This window comes from Acanthopagrus latus, chromosome 4 (genome assembly GCF_904848185.1).
Source record: "Acanthopagrus latus isolate v.2019 chromosome 4, fAcaLat1.1, whole genome shotgun sequence".
Lineage (NCBI taxonomy): Eukaryota > Metazoa > Chordata > Actinopteri > Spariformes > Sparidae > Acanthopagrus > Acanthopagrus latus.
The window spans coordinates 27,060,225-27,078,204 of record NC_051042.1 but is presented as its reverse complement, the minus strand read 5'-3'; the positions used below and the strand labels follow the sequence as shown (position 1 = coordinate 27,078,204).

Below are 17,980 nucleotides of genomic sequence, written 5' to 3'. Positions count from 1 at the left end.
CTAAATAGACATTTTAATCATTTTGCAATCCTTCTTCTGAGGCCCAAACTATTTCAATTGTAAACAATGCAATTGGTGTCGGCATTTAACAGTTTTTATCTATGTCGAAATAACCATTATCGAAGAAAAGAAGAAAAAAATTGACAGTGAGAAGTGGGTGATATTTAGGAATCATGTATCCTGTTGCACCCACAGAGAGAAAAAGAAAAATTGCTGTCTTTGTTTGCCTCTTTATTCTTCTCTCGTCACAGTTCATCGTGCTTCCTCTCGCACTCGTCATTCCACTGGTGTTTCAGTCGCCATTGTGCTCATCACAACAATGGCCTGAAGAGAAGAGAAAGAAGAGCACTCTAATACCGATCCTTCGTCAGATATTCTCTAAGCGAGTGGGACATGCACAGCAAAGTTTGCAATATGTGTGGAGGTGGTTTTTACCTGGCTCTTCGAGGAACGCAGCGCAGACCCGGCCAGAGCTGACATTATAATAAGAATAATCAAACCAACAAAACTGTAGAACAGGTAGATCGATTCCAAAGAAAGTCCCATGGCCTGGACGAAAACAGGTACACAATAATGTTGTTAAAGACAAACACAAAAAGAAACAGCTATAGATAATTGAGCTCACTGCGGTTGACTTTCCATTCTGCTTCTTTCTTTATGTAATTCAAGTAATTAAAAAAAAACTTTTTGTGTGTGTGTCAATGCAGAAAAAAACGGTTATGTGATTGGCTGGCGAGGCACCAGCGAATCGCATAATTGCCTCCGCCCTCCGACGGCGTGATGAAAAATGGTAATATGAAATTATTATTATTCATTTATCTTTGTAGTGTCTTATTTACCTGTTTAATTATAAACATGGTGGGTCTTTGTTGATAATGAAGCAGTTTAATAAATAGATGACATACAGATGTGATCTCATTAGGGATGTTTTTATCAGTGTACGTATTTATCGATCATCAATGTATAAACCGACCAGTTGTCATATCAGGACAAAATACACCAACTGTATAATATAGAATATAGTTTGATATCATATAACAAAGCCATAAAAATTAAAAGCTAAAAACTTGCGTAATATTTCTAAATTAATATCAAAATGGGCGAAATGATCATATATGACTGACCTCATAAGATGATGACCATGTGTCCTCCGTCTCTGTGATGTTGTCCTCTAGGATCTCGTAATGTTTGTAGGAGGAGGTGTATATTACGCTGGGAATGAGGTGCAGGATGGTCCAGCAGGACCCCAGTAGGGTCATGATGCTCAGAGCCAACGATGCGGTTACCTGAATGTAGACGCCGACAGACGGATGAGAAGGACAGAAGCTTACAAATGCTGCTAACAGGTCGTGCAGCATATTGACTCTGTGTTAGAGCTCTGCACAACAAAACATGTCAGAAGTGGATATTTAACATATTTCATGCACAGGGCCCTCTTGGTCCTCGAAATGAATATTTTTTCAGATAACTTGTTGGTATTGGCTTCAAAATGTAACGATGGATCTTACCGTTTTTTTGGTCGGGTTGTGCTCTGTCACGATAAACAGAATACCACACGTGATGAACTGCAAGAGGAGTCAGAAGAAGCTGTTTTAAAATCTATACCCTTGAAATGTTTTTAGAGCACCTCAGTGCTGCTTAAACATGAGGGCAAAATCACAGACTGTTATTGCTGCAGAAGAGCTGATGTGAGCTCAGGCTGGCAGTTTCTTGGTTTTGCCTTGTTATTTGGCTACTAAGTAAATAAATAAAGGTGCAAGAAGTAACTGTGGATACAGATAGTTCATTGTCTCATTCACAGGTTGTCAAATACGAGATGCTTTAGCTTAGTGGGCCGGACTGAACAACCATCCCACTGCATCAATATTTACTTGAGAATGAGACTCACTTATCTACGATCGTACATATCGCACCATTAAAAATAAAGCCCTGAATCCATCAGCCATGATCCACTGATGAATTATTATTCTTACCAGTGTCCCCAGAAGCAAGCCAGGTGGGATAATTGCCCATGAGTGTAAAATATTTAATTGCCTGAGTGAGATGGAAATGATGAAGAAACCTGAGCCCAGAACCAGCACGATGACCTGACGGGAAAAAACAGAAACAACCACAAGCGTGACCACTTCACATCTGTTTGGTTTCTAACTGAGTACTTTCAAAACCTGTCATACACAAAAATCAATATCATATGAATATGTGTGTGTTTGTACACACACAAATACACACACGTGTGTGTGTGTGTGTGTGTGTGTGTGTGTGTGTGTGTGTGTGTGTGTGTGTGTGTGTGTGTGTCTCACGCCAACGTTCTTGGGCTGCCCCTTCATGAAGCGGTGTAAAGGTTTGCTGCCTCCGATTGTGGTGTCTTGAGGACTCGCATTGTTCCCGGTCGCAGGGAAGAGCTCAGCAGACATCTGACAGACAGACAGACACGACATCGATTGAAAACACTGATCTTGCCGTTGGCTTGAATGCGCGGCATCCAAGTTGACCTGAAGTGAGTCAAGTTATCTGTCATCTCGTGTCTGACTGATCTCGATTCCTTGATACTTCAGTACAATAAAGATATCAGGATAAAATATTACTTTGGTAATCGTGAAAGTCATTGTTACAAATAGAACTTGAATCTTAAAAGTTAATAAAGTAAATTTCAAAAGTTATGGCACAAGTAAATGCATGCATATATGGCTGATCACTGGATTAATAATGCCCGATTCTGGCTCTGATGTAGCATGCATTGGCAGAAAAGTCAGAAAGCAACACAAATGATCTAATTAGAGGTGCAATGTCTAAGAATTTCTGTCCACCTGCCAATTTCATTCTCATAACAAACAGGGGGCAGCATATCTCCAGGGTCACTGCTAACTGTAGCAGCTGTTAGCTAGTTAGCTCAGTTAGCCATGCAGCTAGCATTTCAGCTGCGTGCTTGGAGAACTGGGGGAGCATTAGTGTTTACACTGCTAGTAAGTCTGCAGCTTTAGACTTGGATGGGCCGGGGTGACCTGGTTGGCCGGTTAACTTCAGCAGATAACTCTGCAGCACAGCAGTCAAGTCAAATCAATGTGTTTCTATATCTGCATATTGTAAATACGTCATAAACTTAAATGCAGTTTCTTCACAGTTTCTTCTTTTGTGCAGTCTGCTTCAGTTCTTTCACACTGCCCCTTTAACGTAGTCGGCTAAAAAGTACGATAATTGCCCCCAAAATGCTGTTTAGTGAAAGAGTAAAGTGGTGAAATAAGGGAACAAAATAACTGTGTAAAAATGTACCTAATACTCCTTTTCCACTGGTTAAAAATCCCACAAAAATTGCTAAGAACGCTGCATTTACACCCGGGTCAATGGACTCTGCAGAAGACTCACCTCGGCTCAGCTTTGACCCAAAGTAAGACCCCGCTGAACATGTTAAATTCCAAAGTATTTCCTGCCATGCAAAGTTATGACGTGTTATTATAGAGGACAATATTTGTGCCCTTTTAATATTTAATATTTTTTAATATATTTGTGCCCTTGTTTGTGTGGGTGTTGAATCCAGACATGAATCCACAGATACTTTTTTATGATTTGTTAAGTAGAGCCGAAAAAGAATGTTTCTCGACAAAATTCAGACATTTCATTCGTGTTTGTTACTCATCAATTGTTTGAACTAGCAGCTCTCAACCCCCTCTGATCACACATGTTGTTCATTTAAAAAGCCTCTGATGGACTACAGCCCCCATGAAGCTCGGACAGCAGGCCGAGGGGCTGAGACTCATGGGATATGTTGTTGTTCACAAAAGTTTGTCATTGTATACTTTTAGATAACTTTAAAATGACAAAGAATATAAACTTGTAGAAGACTCAGATAGAAAAATTACAAAACGTGTTGGGAGTTCATCTGAAATGTAAATAGACCATCAAATCCTGATGCTGACAGCAAACTCTGCTGGGGAAATGCCTCACACACACACACACACACACACGAGACCTGAAGGCTAGAGCCGTGTTTTCTGCGCTGCAGCTGCAGAGATTTAACCAAGTGTTGCTGCGGAGTGGCGGGCTGTGACACCATGTACATCTAAAACCGACACATTACTGTCCACACGATAATGCGACGTGGACAGAACCAGCCTGCTGTCAAACCTACCGAACCCGTGAGAGAAACGAGAACAGATGTTAGAAAAACAAAAGGGGGAGCTGACCTTGTGCAGTCCGGTGGTCGCCGCTGTGGTTCGGTCCTTTGTAACGACTCACGTTCACATCTGCAGCAGCGGCGTGAAGGGCGGTCCGTGAACGATTCGTCCGTTTTGAACCCGGACTCGTTTCGCTGTGACTCGGGACGGACAGCGGCCACTGAGCGCATTAATGTGACAGCAATGATCCGACAACTTGAAATAATCAGGCTATGATAATAATGTGATTTTTCACGCAGTTTAGTAATACTGGAAAAAAAAAAATAGGGTTTACATGATTCAGTTAATTTGTTTGATTTATTTCCGCGTATATGACATAAAACAGTTTTTTTGTTGTTGTTTTATTTTATTTATTTTTTTTAAAGATTGGGCTTTTATGTGCAATGAGAATGTGCAAATTCTGCATTTACATCCGGGGTCAGTTGACTCATGGGTTTTTATAATTCAGCTCAGCTCAGCCTTGATCCAAACATCACACCCGGATGAACGTGCTTAATTCCGCCGTGCAAAATTACGTTTGTGGTGTAATTTCATGGCTGTGTTGCTATTCTTGACTTTCCAATGTTACTGTGCCAAATGGCTCAAGTTGTGAGTATCACAGTATAACAGTGTGTACTGTTGGAATATAGAGCTGTATAACACTTGTCTTAATGAGACTTCATGACCTACGGCAGCTTTAACCCAGTGTTACATTGTGATGACATCAGAAGAAACACTGTAAATTATTGTATTGATTTTTGTTTGACCGGGAGTGTGTTAGCGTCACTGTGTCGACAAGAGGTGGACAAAGAACCAACAACATGAACGATTCTTGCTTTGACAGCCAAAAACGGTCAACTCCTAAAGGAGGAGTCAAACTTTCCTTTACTTGGATGACCCCTCTCTCTCTCTCTCTCTCTCTCTCTTTCTGTGTGTGTGTGTGTGTGTGTGTGTGTGTGTGTGTGTGTGTGTGTGTGTGTGTGTGTGTGTGTGTGTGTGTGTGTGTGTGTGTGTGTTTAATAGGGTCAAAAGGGGGCAGAGCGAGCTGAAATGGAGAAGCAGAAGGAATGTGTTGAAATAATGCGAGAGAGAGAGGCAGGAAAAAGAAGGCAAGATTTCCTGTTTATTCCAAAACCAACACAGCTGTGAGGGTCTCTGCTACTCCATTCACAAAAAAAAGAAGAAGAAGAAAGAACTGAGACAAAACAAGCAGAGAGGACAGCAAAGGATTGTGGAAAGCAAGAGGGTGGTGAGGGGAGACAGCAGAAATAGGAGGAGATGGGTGGGGATTTATTTAAAAAGGGGGGCTGGTTATTAAGTACAAAACAGCTGCTATTGTTTGAACAAAACAATGTGAATGTTCCTTTTCTTCTCTCGTGTGATTCACATCATCATCATGTCTTCCAGTGATTGGCTGAAACAACAAGTTAAGCATTATAAATGGTACATAAGGGTAAGTAAAGGTGCTGGATTGGATTTCTTTGTATTTTGTACTTGATTTTCCTCGTCAGTCAAAAGAATGTGACTTTCTGCATGTTCCTGAGTGCCTCTCTTCAGTGTGGCAACAGTAGCCTTGCTAAAGTTAACTTAGAGATGGAGTCTGCTAAAAAATAACAATAGAAGAAGCAGTAAAATCGAGTTAAAAGAGCTTTTTCTTATTTGTCCCATTTGGTAATTCAATTCAGTATTATTTTGGAGTCACTGGGTCACAGGACATGGAAGCTACTGAAAAGAAATGCAGAATTTTCAAAACAATTATTCATATGAAATAGAAAAAGCAGTAAAATGTAACAAGTCAAGTTGCCAACGATACAGCACTTACAGTTACCATGACCTGGATGAGTGAGAACCTTAATCAAGAAAATCTGGAGGGAAATCTCAAGTATTATGTTGTTATACCTTGAAGTACGACCTGATGTGCCTGACGTGACAGGAAGAAAGATCGCAACAACAAAGTACAACAAGCCAGAAATAACAAGAAGCATAACACAAAGTAGCAACCACTTTGAGTTTATTGAAAAATGTGTCTGTTGCACAGATTCATTCAAACTACATTGTTAACAATAGTTTGCACTGCACACTGCTCTGGGAGAAGGCTCCCGGCCCCAAAACATAACCTCTACACGGGACAACAAACTGGATCAACATCCATGTCAACACAGAGACGGACTGGATAAATGGTTGAAGACTTTTAATAGATCTTTCACAGAAAGAATCAGGTGATAATCATCCAAAAGATGACTTACTCTAAAAATCTGGGAAGAGCGTGCCGTTCATTAAAAATAAAAAATAAAAAAATCATCTTCACTTCCTTTTGACTTCCAGATTTTATAACAGAAGATTAGGAAATCTTTTGTGCTGTTATCACAAAATAATGTCATGATGAGTGGATAAATAAAGGACACTGACGTCACACAGATCAGAGCGTGTTATCAGTGAATAATATACAACTTTACAGTGGCACTGTGATGACAGCGGGGAAATAATTCTGTTACTATGAGACACAGAAACCAAATTAATCTTTGTCTTTTTTTTTCTTTTTTTGGTTCTTCCCTAAAATTATCATGTGGCACAAGACAGTAATCAGTACATCCATGTCAATATGCATCTTAACACTACAACAACATGCTTCCTTTGTGTCTTTACCTCTCACACAAATTACACTGGACTCCCTCCTAAAGGCATTTCAACATCAATAGTTTGAGATCCGATTAAAAGGTTCATTCCTGATTAGTTTTCCTTTTTTTTTTGGCAAAGTCAATCACAGTCACGGTACAGCATCAGACGTATCTATCCTATGTACAAAGAGTAGCATATAAAGTATGACAAACTCAGTCTGTGAGCTTGTTCACAGTATTCTGCCGTTTAATTTGACTTGTTTCCATAAAGTACACATTCATATTAGATTACAAATATCCTTGTTAGATTCTAACTAAAATCTGGTAAATTAATTTAAGAATAACTTTTTTTTTAATTCAGATTTTTTTAAAATCAGCTAGTAGAAATATCGTTCTTCTCTTTTTCTTGAGGCTGTCAGGCATTCTCTTGCAAGACTCTTTCAACTAACTTCTGTATGTTTTAACGTGTACACACACCGAGCAGGTTGTAGTTTGCACATCATGCTCGTGATCTTACTGTCAGTGTGTAAATCAGAGGCACCAAATGAAACAAAATGATGCAGGTTTAATAGAAAAGAAGCATCTATTGTTTTTTGTCTAAAATACCTTCATATTGATGTATCGCTCCAGCGGTCACTGCCACATCTTAGTGCAACAGCTGGCTTACAAAAGACATTTACCGTAAAGCATAAAAATGGCCGTCAGTGCAAATAATTGAGCACCAGTAACAAAGTCTTTAAACAATATACCAGCCCTCGAAAAGGGTAAGCATAAGCAAAAGGAAAAGTAATGGATGATGGATCAGCTCCCGAAAGAACAGCAGAGCTTTTGTTATTAAAAGGTGTAATACGTAGGATATTTCTTTTGTTTTGTTCCTGTATTTTTTTGTTTTTCCCTTAGCTTCTCGTGTGTGTGTGTGTGTGTGTGTGTGTGTGTTTGTGTTCGTTGGAGTGGCTTCCTGGTTCCTGATCATCTCATCAACGGCCTCTTCATGACCCTGTTCTCTCCACAACTCCAGTGCCAGATGTTCGGTCAAGCTCAGCGAATAAACCTCACACTCACATCTCAGTCTCAGTAGTTTTCTCAGTGTCATTCTAGTGACCACCAGCTACGTTGTGCTCGAGTCATTTTCTAGCATGGACAGCGTTCAGTGCTTTGTATTTTTTTTCCCCTCTCTCCTCCTGTGCTGATCCTCCAGCGTCTCTCTGCTCAGCCTGCAGTCTACTCTGCGTCTCTGGAACCTCACTTTGCTGCCATTAAGCCACTCCATCCTGCTTCTGAGTTTGTTGGTTGTAAATCAACTCTTTTTTCAGCTGCACATCTGTCTCTGTTCTCTGTTTTGTCGTTATGACGTCCCTGGCCCATCCCTGTCCAGAGCTCTCAGTCCGGACTGCTAGCTGCATGACTGAGCCTACTAAAAGCTGCTTACGAATTTGCCAGGGAGCCAATTTTTACAGATTGCACCTTTTTTTTTTTTTTTTTAAATTTACTTACATTGTCACAAAAATGAATGGTATTTGTTATTTACAGTGGTTTCCCCCATTTTTAAGTTGTGCGTGTGGTAAAAACAAACATAGATGCAGTACAATAGATGTGATTTTGATCAACGGATGAAAACATAAACATTCGATCAGGAAAGAAAAAAGATACACAAACGACAACAAATAGACGTGTTTGTGAGGAGGAACATTCTCTGAATGTGCTGCATTAAAATCCTCCACTACGGGGACAGATTAGTTCTGTACATGAAAAACATACCGATCGGCGCAGTAACATTATAAAACTGAAAATATCTGACCGCAGTCCTGTGTGGGGTTATACAGTCATTGCATTGATGAGCATTAGTCATTAGAATAACACACACTCTGAGTGATTCACACACTACATTCTAGCATATCACTGGTGTTAACTTATTCGTACGTATAAAAACAGAAGTTAATTGCATTGTCCTGCATTTATCTTGAGTATTGTCACTGAACACTAGTTAGAAAATGTGTCGGAGCCACATCTTTCACAGTAGCACGGTCGGATTAGACCACACACGTTAAACCGGAACCTGCAAAAGGATATTGGCATAGAAGATGATTGGATACACTATCTGTGCTATTTTTGCATGGTTTTTTTTGTTTGTTTTTTTTTTTAACTGTAATGTAATGAAATGTAATGTGGTGTGAGGTGTTTCTGCTGCACTTTGAGGTCAGAAAAGAAAAAACACAGCCACATATCTGGACCTGGAAATATATCAGCCAAGATTCTGAGTCTGTACTAACTGTTTGGTGAACATATTGCATGTGATGAGTGAAATAAGCTGGTACTTCTAAACAAGATTAGAAATAAGTGATGCACCATCAGGCTGATTTGAGATTCTGAAAATTGATTTTCAACAATTGAGGCTGTACTTTAGGATGTACCGAAGGGTTCAAGAAGGGATGAGCGAGTACTCCACTATCTGTATCTGTTCAGTCAAGTAAATTATCTGTATCCATATCTGTACTCGAAATGGGCAGGATTTAATCCTTGGAGGGGGAAATTACAGAAAAGAAATCTGTATGACTGTATGACTTTACAGGAAACCTCAGAGCTGAGCTTCAGATTAATGATCACAAGAAGAAGAGAATTAAACTTTGATCAGTTACACATGAGGATTTTCACTCATCACGAGAGCAGATATAGACACATTTTACTTGGATGGTACTCGTTCAAATCACTTTATCTGCTCATTTCGAACGAGTAATCGCATAAAATCTCTGCAGGGCAAGATAGGCATAAACACATGTTTAGCATAGTATTCTGAAAAACAATCAGTATCAGGTGATGAAAGTAGGGACAAATCGATATTGCACTCATATTGGTGTTCACCCCTCTTTGTTTGGCAGCTTTTTCTACAAGCTGACGTAAATGAATAATGGTGTGAGATGCAGGAGAGATTAGTAACAGAATATTTTAGGGTGCTAAAATATAATATACAGTAACTGTTATATCGTACTGATGTTCTGCATTGTTATGCGTGGTCTATGGAATGACTTCACAAGTTTTACCTTTGTTTTCCCTGTGCGCCAGTGTAGATGCAGATGTGTGATATGTGAGCTGGGGACTTCTTTTTCTTTTTCCTTTTCTTCCTCTCTTTTCTTCTGACTCAGCAGTCCCTCTCGTAATGGACCTCTACGTCTGAATGATGGCGAGGTGATTTGTTCATGTGGGATACTGAAGACACATTCACCTACTTTGAATGACAGAAGTGTCTCAAGTAACGTCTTGCTTATCAATCAGGTTAAGTCTGAGGAAATGCTTGATGGCTGTTTCCTAAGTTTTTTGATTCGGAAATAATCAGCACCTTCACCCTTAGATCTGGGCTGCTGGCTTCACGATGAATCCCAAAACCACCGGGCACAGTGTCATGCCTTACTGGGATGTGGAGAAAAGCTGGAATGCAGCGTCCTAAGTGCTGGATTTGATGTGGGGTTTTCCTCAGCTTGTCACAAGTGGATGTGGGTCTTCCTCCTCTTCCTCCTGGCTGGTGCCCTCGGGAAGACGTTCATTCCAGTAGTTGCACTGGCCGAAGGTGTCGGAGCAGGAGAAGTCTGCTCCTTGACCTCGAGCTAGGAGCGGGAAGACGTGGTCGACCATCTCACACAGACGGCCGTAGCTGAGAGGGAGACACATAGCGGACAGTCTGTTCACATGTGTCTTGAGTCAGATTACATGGATTTGAAAAGATCAAGTCAAACAGAAAATGTGTCTTACGAGGAGATATTGGTTTTGGCGTGCTCCTGAACCAGCTCCCCTTTGGGATTGACAGTGAAAATCCTGTTCAGAGGAACACCCACCTCCTTATAGGAATATACATCCTGAAATCCCACAAAACACAAATCAGCATCGCTCACAGTTCTTCAGAGCGTAGTCGTCTTTGTTAGAGACGGATTACATGCTCATGTCTGCCGGTGTGCATCAGTCTCACCGTAGCTCTGTTGCCGAAAGCAGCGTAGAAAGGTTCAGTGTTTGGGTAGAAAAGGTTCTTTATGTCTGTGAGACATGCGATCTTAAACTTCTCCGGTTTCTTCTCAATCACCTCCCTACGAAACACGACACAACACAACATGACATCAAACACGTTACGAATTCACTTCCTGCAGTATCACTGATGCACATTTGATCCCCTGCAACTGGGATTTTACATGGGATCAATCAGCCAGGAGATGCAAAAGTATGAATGAAATAAAAGCATGAACATCCCGGTATTTACAGTATTACAAGTGCAGCAGTGCAGCACAGTAGCTTGTATATATGTATGTATGTATGCTCTGTTGTGTGTCTGACCTGTGCAACGCAGAGAAAAGGCTGCTGGGGCTGAGCAGCACCGGCCCCATTGGCAGCATGGTTCCCCTCTCATTGACCCAGTGCAGGTAGCCTCGAGTCATATCAGCCATGCCGATGGCCCTCGCCGAGCAGTACATGAATTTATATCCATTCCTGACAGACAGACAGACAGACAGACAGACAGTGTGCTTGTATCCAGCCTTACACTGTGGTTCAGATTTATTTCAGTTAAAGGAACGTAAACGGTGAGCCAAACAACATGTGTGTTATAAAAGCTAATCAAGCCAAATTTCCTTGGGGAGGCAGCACTCACTGGCTGACTTTGTGATAGAGCCGTGCGATGCCCTGGTGGGTCCAGTCTTTACCCAGTGTGGGGAGGATATGACCCAGTGTGTCTGACCTAAAGAGAGGAAACATCACCCAAAACGGATGCACTTAATTACACTGAAGAGAGACAAACTACAAACACCAAGTCTGTGTAAAGCCTGACATCTACTGGTGAAAAGCTGAAACTGAGCGTGATTTGTCAATGGGCCAGTGATACGGGCTTGCTTCCCCCTCACCTGGTGATGGTTCCATCTATATCAGAGATGATTATCTTATCATCCCAGCTCCAGAGATAGATTGTGCCATTGCAGCGACAGGTGCCCTGATACTGGGTGGTCACACTGAACACCACATCATTAGGACCCTCCTTCAGCTGTAGGCTGGCCTGTGAACACACACACACACACACACAGTGCATGAAGATATGAACGCACAGATTATGCTAAAGATGTAAAAATCTGCTGCAACATCACATATTTAAGGAGGGGCAATAAAAAAAATACTTGGTGCCAACTATCAGTTGTTCCAACAGAGATACAGCACTGCTTTGCCTGAATTATAACTTGGTCATTGTGAATCATGTCTGAGGTGCGTAGTGAGTCATTTCAGATCTTGTTTTCACTACCTCAGTTCCATAAACGTCAATAAATCCAACCGGAGGAACACATACCAGCTGCTCTGAGGTGAGTCGAAGAGTCTTCTTATAGTAGACACTGCCAGAACTCACGAGGAGCTCTGACTGACACGACGCTGATGCCTGATTGGACGATCTGTGGTCCTCATCACTGGAGGACGACTCATCCTTCATCCTGAAAAAAAACAAAGACAACCAATTTGGGGTAAAATGAAGTACGAAAACTGATGTTTGAGAAAGAAATGTGGCAGTTTAGATTCTGAAGTCACCTGCTCCCTGAGGGCATCGTGATCGAACTCTCGTCTCGGCCTCCTCCTGCTTCTGTCACTGATTCCTGAAGTGCAAAAAGTTAAAAGAGCGGATGACGAATTACACCTAAAAAACATCTCCGCATTAATGTGCGTATCAGCGTACTCACTGATTTGGAGTCGCTGTTCCTGCTCCTCCATGAGAACCACCAGCGTCCTCCTTTCTTTGGCATCTTCTCCTTCATGATGTTCTCCACTGAGGCCTGGAGACAACCATGCACATACAACTCAAAACTGACCGAAGATGTAACTCAAAATTGACACAAAAAACACATGTAAACTCATAAATAGATGACCAGAAATTAACAAACCAAAATACGAAATAAAAACATGACAGGGCGGCACATTTCAAACCACACTGAACTCCAACTGAATCACCAAAAAGAAAGGCAGTCACAGGTGAAGATTCAATGGCACACAGACAAAGAATAAAGGATGCAAAGTCTGAAAAGGAAGAGACTCGAGAAGATCGGGACTGGATAGCAGTGGGAAATGCGATGTAAGGATGCAACAAGAGAGACCACAAGGAGTAGGAAAGAGACATGCAAGACAGAGAGAGGCAGACAAACAGGCTGGCGGTGGTGAAATGATGGTGAGCAGACAGATGAAGACGTGCCCCAACCAACACACAAGCAAAGCAAAGCGAGAAAAGCATCGTACAGGCTGTGCAGGACCGGAGCCGAACAGACCGGGGAGGCAGTACGAGAAGAGGCCGAAGGCAGAAAACACGTAACTCAAACACCAACACTTAGTCCACACAAATGTCAGATGGGTGGTGGGAGAAAGAAAATGTGCAAATAAAAAAGGAAAAAATAAGGAGGGGGGGGATAAAGACATGACATCATTAAAGTGTTAGGAGAACAGGTTTAAAAGCCATATTTCACTGTGGTGTACGACTTGCAGCTTTGATGCGAGCTTCCTCATGTGTGTTCGAAACCAGCCAATTTCCACTGCTGGCACATCAAACTATCTAGATATCATATGTGCGAAAAATGATACAAATGTAAACACACGTTATTTGGTAGCCTTTTTTCGTGGAGCACTATCGTGAAAATAATGAGAGGATGCTGGCAAGTTGGCAACACTGAACCAAAGTGAAACATCAGATTGAGGAGAATTAATTGCAAAATGCTGGAGGTGCACAGGAGAAAGTGATGCAGGGGGGTGCAGAACACTAAAAAAGACACCAAACACCACCTAACAAATATAATGGTGACAGAATCAAATTATACAAACAAATAATATAAAACAAGGACATTGACCTGAAGTTCAGGTATTTTGTAGCCTAAAATGACTCACTTGTGACTATTTTGATTACACATTACAGTACTTCCTACTTCTTACTGCGTCTTACTTTTCTTAAATTTCAGATATTATCAATATTGTACATTTTACTCTCCTGCATGTACCTGACTGCTGTAGTTCACTGTATCTTAAAGACAAAAAAGCTAATATTTTTTTACATTAACACAGGCTAAATATGTTTTAAAACATACAATAAATCAAGTGAATAAATAATAGTATATTCTTCACTATGAATCACTGTGGAGGTCTTACCTGCGGCAGTGGTTTCTGATACACCTGCATGGCCAACATGACGGGAGCTGCTGTGCTCCAGTTGTAGTACCTACAACAGAGAGAGGGAGAGCGCTATAGGCATTCTTACACCTCAGAGAGCTGGCACATGCCTCGTGTTAGATGAGAACACAGATGCCGTCCTCATGTCTGTTCTCTGAATTTAAGCAGTGACTTCCTGGAGTCCATGCTGCTGGCCTGGCAGCCTCGCAAACCACCACAAGACTCCAGGAAGTCGCTTCACCCGGCCAAGAAAAAGTCACATTCAGACACATCTTTAGAGGTTTTGGTGGCAGTTTTGGTCACTTTTGAACAGAGGGATGCTAGCTAGCTAACTGTGTGTAAACTATGAAAACCAAATGTATTAATACATACTTGTTTCCGATCTTGACCACCAGGTTTGGGTCATCGATGATAGAAGGGTTTTCAGAGAACTGCTGGTAGGTGATGGCCCTCTCCTGGAACTCCTCTGTTGGATGAACACACACAGGTGGTATAAACAAGGGGCAAGCACACACACAGAATGACACACATGCATTTTAAAAAGGATTCTTTCTCTAAAGGTAAAACTGCTGATTACAGAACGAGACCTGCACTTCAAAGTGAACTGCACCGTAAACTTATTTTCTTCCTTCTGTCATCGCCTTCTTGCTCAGATTTCTATCCTACCTCGTGTGATCTCCCTGTTGTCGGTGAGTCCTCCGCACAGAGAGATGGCAACGTGAGGCAGGTCGCCTATTTGGTCAGACAGACTGTCTACACCGCTGTCCATGCCGCTGCTACCCACTGACTGCGGGGACTGATTGGTGCTCCTCACTCCCATCATCATCATCTCCGAGTCTCCCCTCATGGAGCTGCTGCCTCCGTCACTGAAGAGAGAGAACCACACACACATGTAACACAGTTACGGTCAAATAGAGCGTAATGTACCATAAAGTACCTATGGAGTGGTAGATTGAATGGAAAATAATGTTTATGTCAGCCAGCGACAGCCACTACAAATATTTAACTGTAATAATCAGTGACTACAATAAGGATGTGACGGTCAGCTGTAGGCGTGAATCCTAAAAGTAGTCATAAAGTCATTTATTAGACACAAACAAAAGCCATCTCATCTCAACCATGGGGCATCAAAAGGCACAAACATGTTCAGCACATCTATATTTGTTACTGAACCTTTTGGGGAAGTAGAGAGCAGCTACTTCAGGCTCCAGCTCTGTGATGTCATCCAGGTATATCCCATCAGCACCCAAGTGTTGGCTTCTCTTTTCTAACAAAAGATCAGAGGCATCATCAGCAGCCGACATAAAAAAAAAAAACATCACTGAAGCATTTAGACACTTTGAGTTCAAGGAAATACTTTGAGGTTTTTGTTGACAGAGCACTGATACCTTTCTTCTTGGATGGTGAGTCAGTTCTTCTGATGGGACTTCCTCTGTTCCCGCCTTCGTCGAGATGATCAGGGAGAATCCTGGGAGACGTCGAGCAGGCCGTTAAACCCTCCATCTCTGCACACAGTGGCCCGACACTTTCCACTTCTCTCCCTGAGGGAAAAGAGCAAAAATAAACTCTTAATTTAGGAGTCATCCATGGACTGAGTTGCATCTGAATCATTCAGCAGTCACATTTGCAAAACATTGAATTTCCCCGGAAGTCACCACCAGAGGTCACTGAAGGGAAAGTGTAAGTCTGACAGAGATGTGTTGAAGATGTTTACAACCTACAAACAACTTCAGCCGCGGCTCAGAGGGCACTGATCTTAGAACGACCTCACACAACGACCTCACAACAGCTTTCACTTGCAGTAACGCTCGCTTGTTGGGGGCATTTAGCTTGATATATGAGCAGTAACACAAGTAAATAATTATTGGTTATTTTAGGCCGCTTGTCACCCTTGACACCATATTTGTCCTCCATCTAACTACCTTGCTCTCCTCCAGCCCCGTCCCCGGTGTTAGTGGTTAGTCCAACCCTGGCTCCATTTTTACATTCTTCAGTGTCCTTGTCTCTACCGTGAGCAGCGGTCTCCTCCGGCTGGGGAGCGTAGGTAGTGATGGAGGGAGCTCCAGTGCCACTGATGGCTCTGAAGTGAGTGCTGGCAGACACTGGGATGGAGACGGCCGGGACAGAGTCCTGCTTCTGGTTGGCTGTCAGGAAGGATGGCTACATGGGAAACAGACAGAGATCAAACATTTGACACGTCATATACTCAAGTATGTTTCTATCCTTTGTTTCCTTATTTCCCCTTTCGGACATATTCTTGTTTGGTTTCTGCATTTTCTACCTGGGCAGCCTGTGGCAGCTCCCCCCAGGTCCACAGCATCTCAGGGTTGTCTTTGTTCTGATTGGTTAGCTCTGAGTCACTCTTCGGTGTTGATGACCGTGAATCGTCGGGGCTGCTGGGAAAGTGACAAATGTGGTATATTTCACATACAGCAGAGATATTAGAATTTAATAAAGCAGAAATCCTGATAAAAATCTTTCAATATTTCCCATAAATTGGATGATTTCATTTGAAGCATTCAGAGAGGCTAAAATCGAAAGTGATACCTAATAATGGAAGAGAAGTGAGAGGTCTGCTGAGGACAAGAGATGGACAGACCACAGTGTGGAGGGATGGAGAGAGTCTCCTTAATCACAGTACTACAGGAAAAGAAAAAAAAACACAGAAAAGACAGACAAACACAGAAAAAAGGAGACAAGAACAGAGAGACGGCGAATCCCGATGATTATCTACTCGTTGTGAGCAGAGAAGTTGTATTAAAAATGCTAATACAATATGAATTTTACAAAACAGTTAATCAAGACGATAAGTGTGTGTCAAAACAAATCATACCTCTGTGAACGGGTCCAATCAGTGCCGGGCCGTGTGTGCGTGCTGGCTGTAGACCCCTGATCACCGTAACCAGGTCTGATCACAAACACACACATATGCAGGGAGATGTCAGTCACATACAAACACCATGCTTTATACGTAAATACGCACTGTCTCTGCAAGTCCAAAAAAGTCAAACAAGTGATTCGTTTTGAATTCCCCCACCCGCCCTGTCTTTTGGAAAAAATGTCTAAGAAAAGCCTGGGACCCCTGCAGTCAGAGTCAGGACGCGCTGCATTTTTTCAAAAGAGTCAGCGAACACTGTGGGAACAGGACAGATCCCTGGAGAGAGTCACACAAGTGGAGCAGGTGTTCAAAGAGCCCTCACACACAAACGTAAACTCAAACATGCACATACATGCAGAACCCACATCAATTCTTATCTCACTCAGTTGTCACTAAGCATTTAACCACTGAAATGGTTTTACTATATTAACTCCTTACTATGAGTAATGGTTTATTGCATGAACAAGGTTTTGTGCCAAAAGTAAGGACACATTTGGATGTTTCACATCTAATCATGGCTCCTGTTGAAGAAAGATGATGTCATGCGCCTGCGCAGCATGATTTGCATCCGATGACAGTTCGTGGGTTGCTTTGTCGCTATCAATCAAATCAGGGCAAACAACACCCACACAGTGCTGGTGAAGCAGGTTGGCTGAGTTTCTGGCTCTTGAACTTGAATATCAATCAAAGCTACAATATGTATTCATACTTTCACTCTCAGACTATCAATTCCTGAGGTACAAAGTGCTGTTATAAGACAGGAATGTTATAAGACAGGCCAGCCGATTAGCATGCTAACGTCAGTAGACAACTCTGCAACACAGTCGACAGACATCTTTGACTTAATGTCAACACTGTTATTTTGTCACATTATTGAATGTTTTTGACAAAAATTCTTACATATTGCAACTTTAGGCATACAGATGTTTCAGTTGCTACTTATAAGTCCTGAATATTTCATGTGAGAGAGAAAATGCTCAAGGTTTACTGCCGTGACACAGAGGTTGTGTTGACACTTGATTGCTTTAGACTCATTCCCCTGAGTTTAACTTAAGTCCAACCCTCACTTCTTCACTCTAAAGTGCAAATCCTTAAGGCTACAGCCTTTGAGAACTGCTATGTGTGGCTGCACTTTGGCAGGGCGTAGCTTTGTGCTGAACACTAATGTC

At 41.9% G+C, this 17,980-nt stretch overlaps 2 protein-coding genes across 4 annotated transcripts in view; both read right to left on the bottom strand.

Annotated features, from left to right (window-relative positions):
* Positions 1–76: 76 nt before the first annotated feature.
* On the bottom strand, positions 77–4,301 carry LOC119017582. The gene is made up of 7 exons (XM_037094319.1): positions 4,182–4,301; positions 2,301–2,414; positions 1,974–2,087; positions 1,509–1,565; positions 1,125–1,286; positions 436–549; positions 77–324 (listed from the first exon to the last, which is right to left on the bottom strand). Exons 2-7 carry the CDS (start codon positions 2,412–2,414, stop codon positions 277–279), a joined length of 609 nt encoding a protein of 202 aa, XP_036950214.1. The 5' UTR covers positions 4,182–4,301; the 3' UTR covers positions 77–276.
* A 1,844-nt stretch (positions 4,302–6,145) lies between these two features.
* Positions 6,146–17,980, bottom strand: part of lpin1 (lipin 1) — a 28,812-nt gene continuing 16,977 nt past the window's right edge. For 2 of the 3 annotated variants that reach the window (XM_037096172.1, XM_037096174.1), the window contains exons 6-24: positions 16,767–16,841; positions 16,481–16,573; positions 16,215–16,329; positions 15,856–16,093; positions 15,322–15,474; positions 15,107–15,200; positions 14,600–14,799; positions 14,306–14,399; positions 13,913–13,982; positions 13,016–13,102; positions 12,466–12,558; positions 12,317–12,381; positions 12,084–12,222; positions 11,650–11,798; positions 11,400–11,486; positions 11,087–11,239; positions 10,728–10,842; positions 10,514–10,617; positions 6,146–10,415 (exon numbers count right to left, since the gene is read on the bottom strand). In XM_037096172.1, coding sequence (XP_036952067.1) covers positions 10,238–10,415; positions 10,514–10,617; positions 10,728–10,842; positions 11,087–11,239; positions 11,400–11,486; positions 11,650–11,798; positions 12,084–12,222; positions 12,317–12,381; positions 12,466–12,558; positions 13,016–13,102; positions 13,913–13,982; positions 14,306–14,399; positions 14,600–14,799; positions 15,107–15,200; positions 15,322–15,474; positions 15,856–16,093; positions 16,215–16,329; positions 16,481–16,573; positions 16,767–16,841 — 2,302 coding nt within the window. In that variant the 3' untranslated portion in view covers positions 6,146–10,237. The remainder of the gene's footprint in view (positions 10,416–10,513; positions 10,618–10,727; positions 10,843–11,086; positions 11,240–11,399; positions 11,487–11,649; positions 11,799–12,083; positions 12,223–12,316; positions 12,382–12,465; positions 12,559–13,015; positions 13,103–13,912; positions 13,983–14,305; positions 14,400–14,599; positions 14,800–15,106; positions 15,201–15,321; positions 15,475–15,855; positions 16,094–16,214; positions 16,330–16,480; positions 16,574–16,766; positions 16,842–17,980) is intronic. The other variant, XM_037096173.1, reaches the window with a different exon arrangement.

Coding starts and splice junctions, on each gene's coding strand:
- LOC119017582 (XM_037094319.1), bottom strand. CDS start 2,414: ATGTCTGCTGAGCTCTTCCCTGCGACCGGGAACAATGCGAGTCCTCAA. Junction 1,287..1,508: donor ACAACCCGACCAAAAAAACG/GTAAGATCCATC, acceptor GTCTACATTCAG/GTAACCGCATCGTTGGCTCT. Junction 550..1,124: donor CATGGTCATCATCTTATGAG/GTCAGTCATATA, acceptor GTTTTCGTCCAG/GCCATGGGACTTTCTTTGGA.